The 18,244-nt window shown below is 39.1% G+C and overlaps 1 protein-coding gene and 2 long non-coding RNA genes across 4 annotated transcripts; 1 reads left to right on the top strand and 2 right to left on the bottom strand.

Annotated features, from left to right (window-relative positions):
- Positions 1–8,655: 8,655 nt before the first annotated feature.
- On the bottom strand, positions 8,656–10,103 carry LOC133471582 (uncharacterized). The gene is made up of 4 exons (XR_009786262.1): positions 9,945–10,103; positions 9,730–9,861; positions 8,897–9,654; positions 8,656–8,818 (listed from the first exon to the last, which is right to left on the bottom strand). It is a non-coding gene; the product is annotated as an uncharacterized LOC133471582 (long non-coding RNA).
- Positions 10,104–10,562: 459 nt separating this feature from the next.
- On the bottom strand, positions 10,563–13,043 carry LOC133471580 (uncharacterized). Of its 2 annotated transcripts, none has more exons than XR_009786260.1 (8): positions 12,687–13,043; positions 12,525–12,554; positions 11,815–12,354; positions 11,551–11,697; positions 11,432–11,481; positions 10,954–11,350; positions 10,795–10,878; positions 10,563–10,698 (listed from the first exon to the last, which is right to left on the bottom strand). It is a non-coding gene; the product is annotated as an uncharacterized LOC133471580 (long non-coding RNA). The 2 variants fall into 2 exon arrangements; XR_009786261.1 differs by having other exon boundaries at positions 11,440–11,481.
- A 4,367-nt stretch (positions 13,044–17,410) lies between these two features.
- ndufb2 (NADH:ubiquinone oxidoreductase subunit B2) lies at positions 17,411–18,240 on the top strand. The gene is made up of 4 exons (XM_061761217.1): positions 17,411–17,622; positions 17,775–17,919; positions 18,018–18,093; positions 18,162–18,240. Exons 1-3 carry the CDS (start codon positions 17,537–17,539, stop codon positions 18,090–18,092), a joined length of 306 nt encoding a protein of 101 aa, XP_061617201.1. The 5' UTR covers positions 17,411–17,536; the 3' UTR covers position 18,093; positions 18,162–18,240.
- Positions 18,241–18,244: the final 4 nt, after the last annotated feature.

Below are 18,244 nucleotides of genomic sequence, written 5' to 3'. Positions count from 1 at the left end.
CCATCTATTTTGAACTGATTGCCAGCCAATCATGTATCAAGTTATTTAAAAAATATAAAATATAAAAAAAATCTTATGTTGTTTATAATGTACTTTATTTTGTAAAAATATTTTATTGTGAGAAATTATATTTTTAAATAACTGTCCAGAAATGTGGCATGTTTTTTTTAAATGACATTGTGGACAGTTATTTAAAAACAAAGACAAACCAAAAAAAAAACCCACAAGTTTGAATATTAAAAAAATAGTTGCCATTCATTTGTATGGGGTTCGTCATTACAGATATCTACAATTCCGTTGCCGATATCTGTAATTCACGAGCAGTATTGGCTGCTAAATTATAAATATCTGAAATGACGAACCCTACACATCAATGGCAAAAGTGGCGTCTTTTGAGGAGAAATGACATTTCAGAAATCTGGAATTAAATTTTGACGAGGAAAAACTGAATAAAATAAATTTCTATCTGTCGTTTGTGACTAGTCCGAAGGACGATGTTGATATCTACAGTGTTCTTTCCACATAGTCAAACTTAGTTTTTCAAAGTTGAGAAGGCTTGCCATGCAGTGTGGTCGAGGCAATGTGTGATGTCACATGGCACCACAAGGGGGCGTGGGTGCGCCCACCCATCTCTCTCTCTCTCTCTCTGAACTTTAACTTTTTTAAAAAATATTTAAAAAACTTCAGTTGTTTATAATTTACTTTTTTCTGAAAAAATATTTTATTGTGATAAATTATATTTTTAAATAACTCCACATCAATGTCATTTAAAAACACGTACAGAATTATTATTATTTTTTTTTATAAATGACATTGTGGACAGTTATTAAAAAAACAAACAAAAACATAAGTTTGAATATTAAAAAAAAATAGTTTCCATTCATGTGTATGGGGTTCTTCATTACAGATATCTACAAATCTGTTGCCGATATCTGTAATTCACGAGCAGTATTGGCTGCTGAATTATAAATACCGAAATGACGAACCCTACACACATCAATGGCAAAATTGACGTCATTTGTCTGAGGCGAAATAACACTGCAGATATGTGGAATTCAATTTTGATGAGGAAAAACTGAATCAAAGAAATTTCTATCTGTCGTTTGTGACGAGTCCGAAGGACGATGTTGATATCAACAATGTTCATTCCACATAGTCAAACTTAGTTTTTCAAAGTTTAGAAGGCTTGCCATACATAGTGTGCTCGAGGCGATGTGATGTCACATTACACCACAAGGGGGCGGGAGTGCGCCCACCCATCTCTCTCTGAACTTTAACTTGAACCAACACACAGACAGCACATTATCAAATGTTGATCAATAATAGTGATGTGGAGCAAGTTAGTTAAAAAAAAGAAAGTATTTTAAATATATTATTCAGTTCATTTACAAACTATATATTTATTTTAAAAACAACTTAACAACAACATCAATGTGGATCATGTTATTCAAAGAAATATAAAATATAATAAAAATAAAATTTTTTAAATAACTTATTTAAAATGTATTTCTTTCTGGGGAAAAAAAAATTTCGCTTGATAAAAAAATTGTTTTTTAAATAACTTTGTCCACATCTTCATTGAAAAACATGTCTAGAAATGTGCTTTTTTTTTTTTTTTTTTTAAATGACATGAATGTGAACAAAAACACGCATAGTAGGTTAATTGAAGACTCTAAATTGCCCGGAGGTGTGAATGTGAGTGAGAATGGTTGTTTGTTTATATGTGCCATGCGATTGGCAGCCAACCAGTTCAGGGTGTACCCCTCCTCCTGCCCGACGATATCTGGGATAGGCTCCAGCACTCCCGCAACCCGAGTGAGGATAAGCGGCTCAGAGTCCAAAGGACGATGTTGATATCTACAGTGTTCATTCCACATAGTCAAACTTAGTTTTTCAAAGTTGAGGAGGCTTGCCATACATAGTGTGCTTGAGGCGATGTGTGATGTCACATGATACCACAAGGGGGCGTGAATGCGCCCACCCATCTCTCTCTCTCTCTGAACTTTAACTTGAACCAACACACACAGACAGCAAGAACATTATCGAACACTTCTGGACATGTTTTTAAATAACAGTGATGTGGACCAAGTTAGTTGGAAAAAAAGTATTTCAAATATATTATTTAAAAGTTTGTTGACATATTTTTTTTTTTAAAACAAAACCTAACGTCACATTTCTGGGTGTGTTCCTTTTTTAAAAGACATCAATGTGTATCAAGTTATCCATCTATTTTGAACTGATTGCCAGCCAATCATGTATCAAGTTATTTAAAAAATATAAAATATAAAAAAAATCTTATGTTGTTTATAATGTACTTTATTTTGTAAAAATATTTTATTGTGAGAAATTATATTTTTAAATAACTGTCCAGAAATGTGGCATGTTTTTTTTAAATGACATTGTGGACAGTTATTTAAAAACAAAAACAAACCAAAAAAAAAACCCCACAAGTTTGAATATTAAAAAAATTGTTGCCATTCATGTGGAAGGGGTTCGTCATTACAGATATCTACAATTCCGTTGCCGATATCTGTAATTCACGAGCAGTATTGGCTGCTAAATTATAAATATCTGAAATGACGAACCCAACACATCAATGGCAAAAGTGGCGTCTTTTGAGGAGAAATGACATTTCAGAAATCTGGAATTAAATTTTGACGAGGAAAAACTGAATAAAATAAATTTCTATCTGTCGTTTGTGACTAGTCCGAAGGACGATGTTGATATCTACAGTGTTCTTTCCACATAGTCAAACTTAGTTTTTCAAAGTTGAGAAGGCTTGCCATGCAGTGTGGTCGAGGCAATGTGTGATGTCACATGGCACCACAAGGGGGCGTGAGTGCGCCCACCCATCTCTCTCTCTCTCTCTCTCTGTACTTTAACTTTTTTTAAAAATATTAAAAAAACTTCAGTTGTTTATAATTTACTTTTTTCTGAAAAAATATTTTATTGTGATAAATTATATTTTTAAATAACTCCATCAATGTCATTTAAAAACACGTACAGAAATTTCATTTTTTTTTTTTTATAAATGACATTGTGGACAGTTATTAAAAAAAAAAAAAAAAACATAAGTTTGAATATTAAAAAAAAATTGTTTCCATTCATGTGTATGGGGTTCTTCATTACAGATATCTACAAATCTGTTGCCGATATCTGTAATTCACGAGCAGTATTGGCTGCTAAATTATAAATACCGAAATGACGAACCCTACACACATCAATGGCAAAATTGATGTCATTTGTCTGAGGCGAAATAACACTGCAGATATGTGGAATTCAATTTTGATGAGGAAAAACTGAATCAAAGAAATTTCTATCTGTCGTTTGTGACGAGTCCGAAGGACGATGTTGATATCAACAATGTTCATTCCACATAGTCAAACTTAGTTTTTCAAAGTTTAGAAGGCTTGCCATACATAGTGTGCTCGAGGCGATGTGATGTCACATTACACCACAAGGGGGCGGGAGTGCGCCCACCCATCTCTCTCTGAACTTCAACTTGAACCAACACACAGACAGCAAGAAAGAACATTTTCAAATGTTGATCAATAATAGTGATGTGGAGCAAGTTAGTTAAAAAAAAGAAAGTATTTTAAATATATTATTCAGTTCATTTACAAACTATATATTTATTTTAAAAACAACTTAACAACACCATCAATGTGGATCATGTTATTCAAAGAAATATAAAATATAATAAAAATAAAAAAATTTAAATAACTTATTTAAAATGTATTTCTTTCTGGGGAAAAAAAAATTTCGCTTGATAAAAAAATTGTTTTTTAAATAACTTTGTCCACATCTTCATTGAAAAACATGTCTAGAAATGTGCTTTTTTTTTTTTTTTTTTTAAATGACATGAATGTGAACAAAAACACGCATAGTAGGTTAATTGAAGACTCTAAATTGCCCGGAGGTGTGAATGTGAGTGAGAATGGTTGTTTGTTTATATGTGCCATGCGATTGGCAGCCAACCAGTTCAGGGTGTACCCCGCCTCCTGCCCGACGATATCTGGGATAGGCTCCAGCACTCCCGCAACCCGAGTGAGGATAAGCGGCTCAGAGTCCAAAGGACGATGTTGATATCTACAGTGTTCATTCCACATAGTCAAACTTAGTTTTTCAAAGTTGAGGAGGCTTGCCATACATAGTGTGCTTGAGGCGATGTGTGATGTCACATGATACCACAAGGGGGCGTGAATGCGCCCACCCATCTCTCTCTCCCTCTCTCTGAACTTTAACTTGAACCAACACACACAGACAGCAAGAACATTATCGAACACTTCTGGACATGTTTTTAAATAACAGTGATGTGGACCAAGTTAGTTGGAAAAAAAGTATTTCAAATATATTATTTAAAAGTTTGTTGACATATTTTTTTTTAAAAACAAAACCTAACGTCACATTTCTGGGTGTGTTCCTTTTTTAAAAGACATCAATGTGTATCAAGTTATCCATTCAGTTTGAACTGATTGCCAGCCAATCATGTATCAAGTTATTTAAAAAATATAAAAAAAACTTCAGTTGTTTATAATGTACTTTATTCTGAAAAAATATTTTATTGTGATAAATTATATTTTTAAATAACTCCACATCAATGTCATTTAAAAACACATGTACATAAATGTATTTTTTTTATATATATAATGACATTGTGGACAGAGTTATTAAAAAAAAAAAAACATAAGTTTGAATATTAAAAAAATAGTTGCCATTCATGTGTATGGGGTTCGTCATTACAGATATCTACAATTCTGTTGCCGATATCTGTAATTCACGAGCAGTATTGGTTGCTAAATTATAAATATCTGAAATGACGAACCATACACATCAATGGCAAAAGTGGCGTCTTTTGAGGCGAAATGACATTGCAGATATCTGGAATTCAATTTTGACGAGGCAAAACTGCATGAAAGAAATCTCTATCTGTCGTTTGTGACGAGTCCGAAGGACGATGTTGATATCTACAGTGTTCATTCCACATAGTCAAACTTAGTTTTTCAAAGTTGAGGAGGCTTGCCATACATAGTGTGGTCGAGGCGATGTGTGATGTCACATGACACCACAAGGGGGCGTGAGTGCGCCCACCCATCTCTCTCTCTCTCTCTCTCTCTGAACTTTAACTTGAACCAACACGCACAGACAGCAAGAACATTATCAAATGTTTATCAATAATAGTGATGTGGACCAAGTTAGTTGGAAAAAAAAAAGTATTTTAAATATATTATTATTTAAAAGTTACAAAATATTTTCTTTTTTTAACAAGCAACGTCACATTTCTGGGTGTTTTTTTAATGGCATCAGTCTGTTCTGAAAAAATATAAAATATTTTAAAAATATTGTATTTGTCATTATAACTTATATAAAATGTATTTTTTTCCTGATGTTTATTTTTTATTGTTAAATATATTGATGACAAAACGTAGTCCACATCAGTGTCATTTAAAAACATGTCCAGAAATGTGGCATGTTTTTTTAACATATCGATGTGGACAAATTTATTTAAAAAAAATCGAAAGTATTATTAAAAATATATTTTTAAAATAACTTGTTTAAAATTGACTTTATTCTGGAAAAATATTTTATTGTTAAAAAATATATTTTTTAGATAACTTCGTCCCCATTAATGGCATTTAAAAACTATTGTCCAGAAGTGTGCCATGTTTTTTTTAAATGACATTTATGTGTACCAAGCTATTTAATAATAAAAAAAAAAGAATATGTAAGTTTTGAATATTTTTAAGAATGTTACTCACTGCTCTTGCTTTTGTGCGCACGACAGGATCGGGGAGTTTTCGGGCCGACGGCCGACAGACTTCTGGGAAAGGCGGACGGGACGCCAACCTGCATTTGGACACGTGTGAGTACGCGATGTTGTGTGCTTATGGCAAGCCTTCTTAACATTGAAGAGCTGGACTGGATATGTGTTGAAGACCTCGCTCATTCAGTTTTGCCTCATCAAAACTGAATTCCAGATATCTGCGACGTCATTTCGCCGAGGACACATGATGTCACTTTTTCCATTCGTGTGTATGGGGTTCGTCATTACAGATATCTACAATTCCGTTGCTGATATTTGTAATTCACGAGCAGATATTGGCTACTGAATTATAGCTATCCGAAATGACGAACCCTACACACATCAATGGAAAAAGTGACGTCATTTGTCTGAGGCGAAATAACGCTGCAGATATCTGGAAATCAGTTTTGACGAGGCAAAACTGCATGAAAGAAATCTCTATCTGTCGTTTGTGACGAGTCCGAAGGACGATGTTGATATCTACAGTGTTCATTCCACATAGTCAAACTTAGTTTTTCAAAGTTGAGGAGGCTTGCCATAGTGTGCTCGAGGCGATGTGTGATGTCACATGACACCACAAGAGGGCGTGAGTGCGCCCACCCATCTCTCTCTCTCTCTCTGAACTTTAACTTGAACCAACACACACAGACAGCAAGAACATAATCGAACACTTCTGGACATGTTTTTAAATAACAGTGATGTGGACCAAGTTAGTTGGAAAATAAAATAAATATTATTATTATTGAAAAGTTGATTTAAAAAAAATAAAAATAAATAAAAAATAAAAATTTAGGACGTAACGTCACATTTCTCTTTTTTTAATATTTATTTTTTTAAATGACAATGTGTATAATGTTATCATCCAGCAATTTTCCATCCCGCTTATCCTCACTCGGTCCCAGCTGACTTCGGGCGACAGGCGGCTTTCTCTTTTTTTTTAATAACTTGGGCCACATCATTGTCATTTAAAAACATGTCCAGAAATGTGCCGTTTGACATTGATGTGGACAAGTTATTTAAAAAAATAAATAAATAAAAAAAAAAAAGAGCATATAAGTTTGAATATTTTTAAAGTAACTTATGTTACAATATATATATATATATATATATATATATATATTTTTTTTTTAAATAACTTGGTCCATAGCAATATCATTTAAAAACACATGCCCAGAAATCTGTCATGCTTTGTTTTTATGACATTGATTTGGATCGAGTTATTTAAAAAATAATAATAATAAATAATCTGTTTTATTTTTAAAGTAAGTTATGTTAGAAAAATTATATTATTTAAATGACCACTTTGTCCACATCAAGGTTGTTTAAAAACACCTATCACATTTCTTGACGTGTTTTCAAACGACATGGTTGTGGACCAAGTTATTTAAAAAAAGTAATGTTTTAATATTTTTCAAACAACTTGGTCCACATCAATGTCATTCAAAAACACATGTCCAGAAGTGTGCCATGCTTTTTGTTTTTGAATGACATTGAATATTTAAAAAAAAATGTAAATTACTTGGTCCACATCAATGTTTAAAAACATGTATCATGTTTCTGGGCGTGTTTTTAAAGGACACGGATGTGGAATGAGTTATTTAAAACAAAAAAAACATAAGTTTGAATAGTTTGAAAATAACTTGCGTCAAAAATATATTTCAGTAATTACTTGGTCCACATCAATGTCATTTAAAAACATCTCACATTTTTGGACTTGTTTTTCCAATGACATTGACGTATACTAAGCGATCCAAAAAATGTTTTGTCAATAAAATACTTTTGAAAAGAACTTACTTTTGTGCTCATCTTGGGTTTTATCAGAGAGAGAGATGTCAGACGGGTTTGTGCGCTCACATCCGCCTCGGTGCCGTCACACTCGACACTTCGGCCGCTTCCGTGCGCGGCCTGTCGTCAATGTTAACGTGTGCAACTTGAATTCGTCCCGCACTAATGTTCATTCCTAAAATGTCATCACAGTTTTGCTGCTCAATAAATTGTTCAACTTGAGTCATGGTGTTTTCTTGCTAAGTCTGCCCTTACCTCATTCGGAGCCTTTCGCGCATCGTGGTCGCCGCAGTGGACGGCTCTTCAAAAGCTGCTTTGAGTCTTGAGGTGAGAGTTGCGCAGCAGTCATTACAGTGAACGCGAGTGTATCATTGTTGCTCTCTGTCTCCACATGACGCAAAACTACAGGACTTTGAAAAGTCTTGTAGCTTTGCTCATGTGGAGATAGAGGGAAACAGTAATAAACTGGCATTCACTGTAGTGACTGATGTGCAACTTAGACCTCAGGACTCCAAAACAGCTTCGGAAAAGCCGTCTTCGGATCCACCAATCACAGCGCTTCAACGCGCCGAGCCCAGCCAATCAGGGCGACCTCATTTGCATAACCACGCCCACTTTTGCGCTTTTTCCACATCTCGACCAATCAGAATGCTTCAAATGTGCGTAGCCACGCCCACTTTTGGACCAATCACAGCCTTGGATTCTCATTTCCTCAGCCAATCACAAAGCATTATTCCAGCCCTTGCCCTGCTCATTTTCCCAGAAATTTTTTTCAGGGGGCAGGAAAAAAAAAAAAATCCTGGGGGGGAAATCCCAGGGGGAAAAAAAATTTTTGAAAAAAAAAAAATCCAGAAAATTTTTTGAAAAAAAAAAAAAAAAAAAAAAAAAAAAATCCGGAAAAAAATTTTGAAAAAAAAAAAAAAAAAAAAAAAAACGAAAAATTTTTTTGAAAAAAAGTTTTGAAAATATTTTTTTTTATTTTGTTTTTTTTTGTTTTTTGTTTTTTAAGTAAATAAACTAAGTTTTTTTTTTTGTGATGTGTGTTTGAAGAATGAGAAGAGTTTAAGTGTTGTAATCAGCTTTTATTTATTTGCAGAGTAGATGTTAAGCAACAGACATGAAATCACAAAGGAAACCAAGTCAAAGTCTGATGACATCAGTAACCGTCTCCTCGTCGCTGCCTGGTGAAGTGGTCGGCTGTGTGACGAGAGCGTGGCCCGGTGTGCGGACCTAAGACAACAAGACATCAGTGAGTCAAAAGTTAAGTCAACCTGTTGTGCAGCAAATGATCTTTGACACGAAACCTACCAGCGAGGAAGACGGGCCACTTGTTTTCTGGGCCTGAGAGCACTCGCACGGCTGCGTGTTCCTCTGCAACTCTGGAAGAAATGTGGAAAAACAAAAAACTGGACCCAATTGTGAAATGAAGACATTTCAAAGCGCGTACCGTCCAGTGGTCAAGGTCTCCCGCTTCTCAGGCTGCTCCAAAATTTGGCTTCAGCACCTTGTGGATGAAAGGAAGCAACAAGAAAAACATTTTTGGTGTGCAGCTCTGCTCCGTATCGTGAATGCAGCGTTTCACCTTGTAGGAAAGATGGCCCCGGAATGACGAGGAACATGGAAGTGGACACATTTGTGGTTAACTGTCGACCGCAACCTTCGGCAGAAGCTGTTTGAGTGTGACGAGAGGAACAGTCTTCGTATCAAATGTCTTCTGAAGACTCCACGGTGGTACAGACTTCTCCAGGAGACCTGAACACAACAAGAGATTAACGGGGAACCAGTCAAGCTGCTGTTGTATGTATTAGCAAGGCAACAAGGCTGAAGGCAGCGTTGAGGACCTTCTGCACGTTCATGTAGAACTTGTCTCTTTTCCCCAGCAGGTGGAGGAGCTTGCTGGCCGAGTCCCCGATGGCACTTGGACTGGAAGCTGACCTGCATATGGAGTCAAAGGAAAAAGCAGGCGAGGGCACTTCAAACTTAAATTTGCTGAGCTTGTTTTGTAGCTTACGTCACCTCTCAACATGTTGGACAGAAAGTTGACCATGACGCCATGTTTCCACCACCTACAACAAGAAACCAAGTATTTGGATTCATCAAGTCTGTCATTGCAAAAGGTTCCAACCTTGATTGAAATTTACTTCAGGAGATCAGGTTCTCCAGGGATCCTTCAGCGCCACCTGGTGGACGTGCACATGAAGAACATCCAAGTGTCCAGGACCAAGAAGGTAAAGAACTTGAGGGTCCTGGCTGCAGCGTATCTCCGAGTGAAACTGCAGAAGAGAAAGTTGTTAAAAACTTAACTGCTCAATTGCTAGTCAGCTATTGTTGTGTTTAAAAAAATAAAAAATACAACCATCTTGTTCCTCAGCTCCCAATGACTTCAAACAAGAGGCTATCATGACTGCAGCCAAAACGCATCAAGAAAGGACAGTGCTGGAAAGTCATCTCAGGTAGACTGGAACCTTCTGCTTGAACAAGAACAGTCTGTTTCAAACGACTCAGGCCTTCTGAGTGGACTGGTGACGTGAGACTTCTCCAGGAGATCTGAAACCAAGAGATGAACGAGGGACCAGTCAAGCTGCTGTTTAGTAACTTTATTAGCATGTGTCAACATTAAAGATTAAGGCAGCGTCGTTGACCTTCTGGAACTCTTCTCTTTGCCCAGCAGGTGGAGGATCTTGGTAGCAGAGTCCCCCGATGGCACTTTGACTGGAAGCCGACCTGCATGTGGAGTCAAAAAGAAAAAGCAGGTGAGGGCGTGTCAAACTTAAATTTGCTGTGTTTATTTGTAGCGCAATGTCACCGCTCAACATGTTGGACAGGAAGTTGATTGTGACACCATGTTTCCACCACCTGGAACAACAAACAAAATTCATTAAGTCTGTCTTTTCAACAGGTCCCATACTTAGAGATCTACTTCACCAGTTGATCCATGATCAGGTTCTCCAGAATTCTTCGGCACCACCTGGTGGACGTGAGCAAGTCCCAAGCTTAGAGTTCCACTTCACCTTTAGCTTGACCACTACTACTGCAACAAGAACCATCCTCGTATCAAATGACTGAATCCTTCAGAGTGGACTGGTGGCGCAGAGACTTCTCCGGGAGACCTGAACACAACGAGATGAACGAGGGACCAGCCAAGCTCATATTTAGTAAGTTTATTAGCATGTGTCAACGTTCAAGATTAAGGCAGCGTCGTTGACCTTCTGCACATTCAGGTGGAACTCTTCTCTTTGTCCAGGATCTTGGTGGCCAAGTCCCCGATGGCACTTGGACTGGAAGCAGACCTGCATGTGGAGTCAAAGAAAAAGCAGGTGAGGGCGCTTCAAACTTAAATTTGGTGAGATTGTTTTGTAGCTTACTTCAACTCAACATGCTGGACAGGAAGTTGATCATGACGCCATGTTTCCACCACCTGGAACAACAAACAAAAGTCATTAAGTCTGTCTTTCCAACAGGTCCCAAGCTTAAAGTTCCACTTCACCACTACTACTGCAACAAGAACCATCCTCGTATCAAACGACTGAAGCCTTCAGAGTGGACTGGTGGCGCAGAGACTTCTCCGGGAGACCTGAACACAACGAGATGAACGAGGGACCAGCCAAGCTCATATTTAGTAAGTTTATTAGCATGTGTCAACGTTCAAGATTAAGGCAGCGACGTTGACCTTCTGCACATTCATGTGGAACTCTTCTTTGCCCAGCAGGTGGAGGATCTTGGTAGCAGAGTCCCCCGATGGCACTTTGAATGGAAGCCGACCTGCATGAAGAGTCAAAAAGAAAAAGCAGGTGAGGGTGCGTCAAACTTAACTTTGCTGTGTTTATTTGTAGCGCATGTCACCGCTCAACATGTTGGACAGGAAGTTGATTGTGACGCCATGTTTCCACCACCTGGAACAACAAACAAAATTCATTAAGTCTGTCTTTTCAACAGGTCCCAAGCTTAGAGATCTACTTCACCAGTTGATCCATGATCAGGTTCTCCACAATTCTTCGGCACCACCTGGTGGACGTGAGCAGCAAGAACATGCTACTGTCCAGGAGCGAGAAGGTAAAGAACTTGAGGGATCTGGCTGCAGCGCATCTCAGAGTGCAACTTTGGGGGAACTGCAGACGAGAACAAATTAAAAACTTTGTCAGCCAGTTTGTTTTTGTTTTTATATCAATATCTTTTAGAACAAAACCCAAAGGTTACTGCTGGAAAGTCATCTCAGGTGTCCTTACCCTCCTTCAGTCCATCAGATTCTTCCTGGGTTGATACAAAAGCACCACAACATTAAACGTTAACCCCAACATTTGGTGTTGCCATCGAGTGAGTGTTCCCACCTGAACTGTGATGACGTCGCTGGAGGCTGCCTGGTCAGCTCGTGCTTAAAGAAATGAGTCACTTTTGTTTTTTTACATGTATGAAAGTTTGTCTCACCAGTGAGGCGAGCAGGGCGCAGCCGGACGCCTCGTCAGCGACGGCCTGAAAGACACAACAACACGGTTAGCGTTCGACGTCTCCCAATTCAGCACCATGAGCCAGTTTGACTTCGCAACGTGACAATTGAGCGAGGCGTTTATCAGTAGACCCACAAAAGGCTCAAGAGGCCTGCCCCAAAAGTCACAGGAAGTCAGCCATTTTGTTGAAGATTTGAACCTGTAATCAGAAATGAGAATTAACCCAAAGACAATTACTTGATTTATTCTGTTTAATAAAGGATATGCTGTGTAGAGAAACAGGAATTCACTCAATTTGGCCATTCGGTTGAAGATTCAAACCTATGAACAGAAAGGAGAAACGGATGAATAATTCTGTTTCATTTAAAATAAAAAATTAAAGTCAGCCATTTTGGACTCAATTTCAAGATGTGAAAAAAAACAAAAAAAAACCACACTTTAATATAATTATACTTCATTCAGTTGTGAATCTGTACAAGTTGTGTACTTACCTCCTGCAAAACGGCACTTTTGTCCAAATGCTGGGAAAGTTTGAGCCAAAACTTTAATTATAAAAAGTGCCAACAATTCAAAGTACATGTACATCATTAGTGCATGTACTAAATTATAAATTAAACTCTCCTAAATTCCCCGTTATTGTTTAGTTTACTTACTGTGTGCATTCATTTATCAGCATATACGCCAGATAAATGCATTTTGGTCTAGTTTAAGCTCGCAGGAGACGTTAAATGCCTCCGAAAGCTCAAAGGTTTTAGCTAGCATGCTAGCAAGATGTTAGCACCCTGAAAAGAGAGACTTGGTGTTAATTTGACTTGCTTTGACATGTATTGGTCACTTCGAAATGTTCAAAGTGAGCAAAATGCAGCGAAATTTGCGAAGCTTAAGAAGAGAGTGTGAGCACTTTGTTACCTTGTCAAAGTTTTGGGCGATCTTGTGGAAACGCCGGTGACGGACATCTGGCAAAGGAGAACGAGTCTCTCATTTGGCCCGACTTAAATAGGTTGACGGTGATGACGCAATAATTGGAAAAAAAAAAACTATCACAGGAAAGTATAACAAATGTGTGTTCCATTGAAAAAGCAAACAGCTAAATATATTGGCTTAAACACAGCAAACTGGCAGCAGGGGGGTTCGAACCTAGACCGCCTGCTTCGCAGTTCTGGTCGTAACGCACTAGGCTAGATCCCACTGACGATGTCCGGTATGTTCATTGGTATTTGTCAGATATTTTGGCACGAAGCGTGCTCATGGATTTACTCATCGATGAATACAAACAAACGCCATGCAAACGATTGACCAAAACTGGTCTAAAGGTTTAATGCTTTGCCTGCTGCCCAGGAGACCCTGGTTCGAGCCTCCTTTCTGCTCCATGTATCTATATCTATCTATACTGAAGTGGAGGAGAAGGTGGGGATTGAACCTGGGTCACCAAAACCCGAGGTAAAGTTTTAGACCATTCGCCCAATTCGGCTGAAAATTCAGAATTTTTTTTGGTTGTACTTATGGTGTTCGAACACCGGTGTCGTCGCTCATATAAATAGGTAGAAATCGCCAATGGCTGTTGGATGGAAAATAGCTCAGTGGTTTGTGTCACTGACTGTAGTTGTGGTGACTCGTGTTCGTTCCTTCCTTTGTCCACCATTTATATCTCTCCACAATATTTGGTAATAAGTGGAGTTCAGAGTGGGCATCGAACCCGGGACGCCCGAACCGGAGGTAAAGTTTTAGACCATTGGCCAATTCGACTGAAAATGTAAGAATTTTTTGGTTGTATTTATCATGTCTGAGCATCGTTGCCGTCGCTAAGACATTAATATGTACGAACCACCTGAGCTTGTCAACTGCAACATAGTCCAGTGGTTTGACTCACTGACTACAATACAAGTGACTCGTGTTCGAATCTTCCTTTGTCCACCATTTATATCTCTCCACAATAATTATTAATAAGTGGAGTTCAGAGTGGGCATCGAACCCGGGACGCCCGAACCGGAGGTAAAGTTTTAGACCATTGGCCAATTCGACTGAAAATGTAAGAATTTTTTGGTTGTATTTATCATGTCTGAGCATCGTTGCCGTCGCTCAGATATTAATATGTACAAACCACCTGAGTTTGTCAACTGGAACATAGCCCAGTGGTTTGGGTCACTGACTACAATACAAGTGACTCGTGTTCGAATCTTCCTTTGTCCACCATTTATATCTCTCCACAATAATTGTTAATAAGTGGAGTTCAGAGTGGCCATCGAACCCGGGACGCCCGAACCGGAGGTAAAGTTTTAGACCATTGGCCAATTCGACTGAAAATGTAAGAATTTTTTGGTTGTATTTATCATGTGAGCATCGTTGCCGTCGCTAAGACATTAATATGTACGAACCACCTGAGCTTGTCAACTGCAACATAGTCCAGTGGTTTGACTCACTGACTATAATGCTGGTGACTCGTGTTCGATCCTTCCTTTGTCCACCATTTATATCTCTCCACAATATTTGTTAATAAGTGGAGTTCAGAGTGGGCATCGAACCCGGGACGCCCGAACCGGAGGTAAAGTTTTAGACCATTTGCCAATGCGACTGAAAATTTTAGAATTTTTTGGTTGTATTTATGATGTCTGAGCATCGTTGCCGTCGCTAAGACATTAATATGTACGAACCACCTGAGCTTGTCAACTGCAACATAGTCCAGTGGTTTGGGTCACTGTCTACAATACTAGTGACTCGTGTTCGATCCTTCCTTTGGCCACCATTTATATCTCTCCACAATATTTGTTAATAAGTGGAGTTCAGAATCGGGATCGAACCCGGGACGCCCGAACCGGAGGTAAAGTTTTAGACCATTCGCCATTGCGACTGAAAATTTAAGAATTTTTTGGTTGTATTTATGATGTCTGAGCATCGTTGCCGTCGCTAAGACATTAATATGTACAAACCACCTCAGTTTGTCAACTGGAACATAGTCCAGTGGTTTGGGTCACTGACTACAATACAAGTGACTCGTGTTCGAATCTTCCTTTGTCCACCATTTATATCTCTCCACAATATTTGTTAATAAGTAGAGTTCAGAGTGGGGATCGAACCCGGGACGCCCGAACCGGAGGTAAAGTTTTAGACCATTGGCCAATTCGACTGAAAATTTAAGAATTTTTTGGTTGTATTTATGATGTCTGAGCATCGTTGCCGTCGCTAAGATATTAATATGTACAAACCACCTCAGTTTGTCAACTGGAACATAGTCCAGTGGTTTGGGTCACTGACTACAATACAAGTGACTCGTGTTCGAATCTTCCTTTGTTCACCATTTATATCTCTCCACAATATTTGTTAATAAGTAGAGTCCAGAGTGGGGATCGAACCCGGGACGCCCGAACCGGAGGTAAAGTTTTAGACCATTCGGCCAATGCGACTCAAAATGTAAGAATTTTTTGGTTGTATTTATTACATCTCAGCACCGAGGCAAAGCCCACTCATCCATTTAGTCGGGAGAGTTTGGAATTGTGTGTTATTTTATTGGTTCGTAGTCCAAATTCATACCCAAAATGTTCACGTTGAAGTTAGTCCAGTGGGTAGTGTTCTCGACTCCTATTCGGGTGGCACGAATTCGACCCTCACTTTGTTCATTTATGGACCTTCTGTCTGTCGGCTCAGGTCATGCGGGGCAAAAAGCTATTTGCCTGCAGTTACATGAAGGTCGAGGTGCTTGGCATCACTCTTGAAGAGGTCAACCTCCACCCTTGACATGTTGGAGAGCTTTCGGAATTTTGGGTTGTATTTATGGTTCGTCGTCCAAATGTTGACAGAGATGATGCGTCCCTTAACATCCCACCTCAACTTTTTGGACCCCCCACACGAGCAAGCACCAAGCACTTCTGCTCGTCAGCTCGGTTTCAGAATGAACGTGACAGTGTTGCGTTTGACTTTGCTTTATTGTTGATCATGAATAAATTCACCTCATTTTTCAAATTCACAACCACAAAAAGAAATCTTTATTGAGTTGCGGGGTCTTTCCAGCTCCAAAATGTCAAAATCCTGGTACGGGGTCTTGAGAGCTTGCAGCGTACACACACACAGACACAAAACGTTGCATTCAAATTAAGTCACAGTCAGAAAAAATTGTGTTTGTTTTTGAATGACCCTAAAACGGCTGCTTCGAGCCATAACAGCAGCTTTCCTGTATTTTTTTCTTGCATGGCTTCTTCTTGAGACTTTTTTGTGGCTCTACGGACTAAATAACAGTGTAAACTACAAAAAAAGACAAGAAAAAGGCCTGCCTGACACATCTGCAAGATCAAGAGGTCCTCTGTCGCTCGTGTTGGCAGTTTGTTGAATGCTCACAGAGTGCCAGGTGGTTCGACAGCGGCTTAACACGTCACCATTTTTCTCACTAAACGCGTTTCCAAAGGTGCTATTGACATGAAAAGTGGGAACAACCCAAGTCATCTGTACATACAAAGAAAGCAGAACAAATACGCTCAGAAATTCAGTTGTGTGTAAAAATGTGAAATGACACAGGCATAAAGTATTGAATACGCCAACTGGTATTTATTTAATACAATTTTCCCCAAGCCTTTGTTTGCAACGACAGCTTCAAGACGCCTCCTATACGGAGAAACTAGTCGCACGCGTGTGATTTTGGTCCATTCCTGACGTGTTAAATACTTATTTCGGCCGCTGTATTTTTATTGCTTCATCTACCCATCCATTTTTCGTACCGCTTATCCTCACTCGGGTCGTGGGAGCGTGCTGGCGCCGGTCTCAGCTGATTCTGGGCAAGAGGCCGGGTACACCCTGGATTGGTCGCCAGCCAATCACAGTTGCTTCTTATCCATCTTTATTCGTGATGATTTATTATTCACAAATTACAAAAAAAACTCAATACAGATACAGAGAAATATTGTACAACAAAGAACAGCAACAGTCGGGTAAAGTGCGCCCGCGAGGATAACATTTGAACAATGAAATTCTACTGCAGGATCAACGTGCATGTGTAAAAAAAAAATATATTCTAAGATTGAATGAAGGCTAAGGCAGCATCCATACCCTTGACAAAGTGGATGTTGGACTCAAAAGTCAGGACTTGTGCACTTCAGGCAACTGAGGAGCCACATCAGCACAATAACTTATGTCTCTTATGTGACATAAGCTCCACACCCCAACCAGTGAGCAACAACACCTGCGTAATGTGGGCTCATCCATGACAGCTGCAAGGTTTTTAAAAACATCAACAAAACAACAACAACAAACGAAAACCGGGTCGTTTCCCGTTTGTCGTTTTCGTCCATCAGAAGGAAAAACGAATGAGCTCTTTGTGCCCGCTAGAGGGCACTGCGTATCAACTAGTGCTTTTCTCATTCAGCCAATCAGCACACTGCAACAAACCTAGCGCCCCTTGTCCAATCAGCGGCGTTGATGTTGCAGCACCCTCTGTTGACTTGGGAAGGTGACTTCGGCGAGATTCGGCTTTATTTATTTTTTTACGTTTGCTGTGAAATAGCTATTATCTGCCGTCATGTCCGCTTTTGGGAGGATATTGGGCGTCCTCCGGGGTGGCAGTCAGCTCGTTAAACGCGGGCCACAGAGGATCATGACGAGAAAGTAAGCGCCTCGCTAGCCTCCGATGCTATCATGCTAACGAGTCGCTTAAAAGCAGACAAATCGCGCGATAGCGTTGAATCTCGTTGACTTGTCAATTGAATTATATGGGCTTACCTGTGTGTGTTTTTTTTTTTAAAAAACCTATATTGTAGGGCAGGCGGTGGGCCGCACATCGAGCCACAGTACAGGCAATATCCTCAGCTCACCAAGAAACAGAAGTTCGAGGCGGAGTTTATTAGCGGTGCTATGTGGTTCTGGATCCTCTGGCACATGTGGCACGACTCCGATGCAGTGCTGGTAAGACGTCTGCAGTCATCACATCGCCGCCATCCTTAATATGCCAACTAGAGACTGTGACGAGCATCGTAATGTGCTATTCTTCCTTCCTACTTTAGGGCCATTTTCCTTGGCCCGATGCTTCTCAGTGGACAGATGAAGAGCTTGGAATTCCAGCAGATGACGAGGCATAAGGTGACTTAGAACACATTCAGAATTCATGGTAATATTCATGTTTCTTACCTTGTTTTGCTTCCTTGCAGATCATCAGGTTTGACGCCACCTCCCAAATATTCACTGAAAGTCATCATTGTACATACAATAAATAATCCTCTAAGTTAACATT

This window comes from Phyllopteryx taeniolatus, chromosome 22 (genome assembly GCF_024500385.1).
Source record: "Phyllopteryx taeniolatus isolate TA_2022b chromosome 22, UOR_Ptae_1.2, whole genome shotgun sequence".
Taxonomy (NCBI): Eukaryota; Metazoa; Chordata; class Actinopteri; order Syngnathiformes; family Syngnathidae; genus Phyllopteryx; species Phyllopteryx taeniolatus.
The sequence above is the reverse complement of the archived record's forward strand: the minus strand, read 5'-3'. Positions and strand labels throughout refer to the sequence as shown.

Excerpts from the sequence above, each read along its gene's own strand:
- ndufb2 (XM_061761217.1), top strand. The coding sequence starts at position 17,537 with ATGTCCGCTTTTGGGAGGATATTGGGCGTCCTCCGGGGTGGCAGTCAG. Across the intron at positions 17,623-17,774 it reads CAGAGGATCATGACGAGAAA|GGCAGGCGGTGGGCCGCACA; the intron begins GTAAGCGCCTCG and ends CCTATATTGTAG. Across the intron at positions 17,920-18,017 it reads ACGACTCCGATGCAGTGCTG|GGCCATTTTCCTTGGCCCGA; the intron begins GTAAGACGTCTG and ends TTCCTACTTTAG.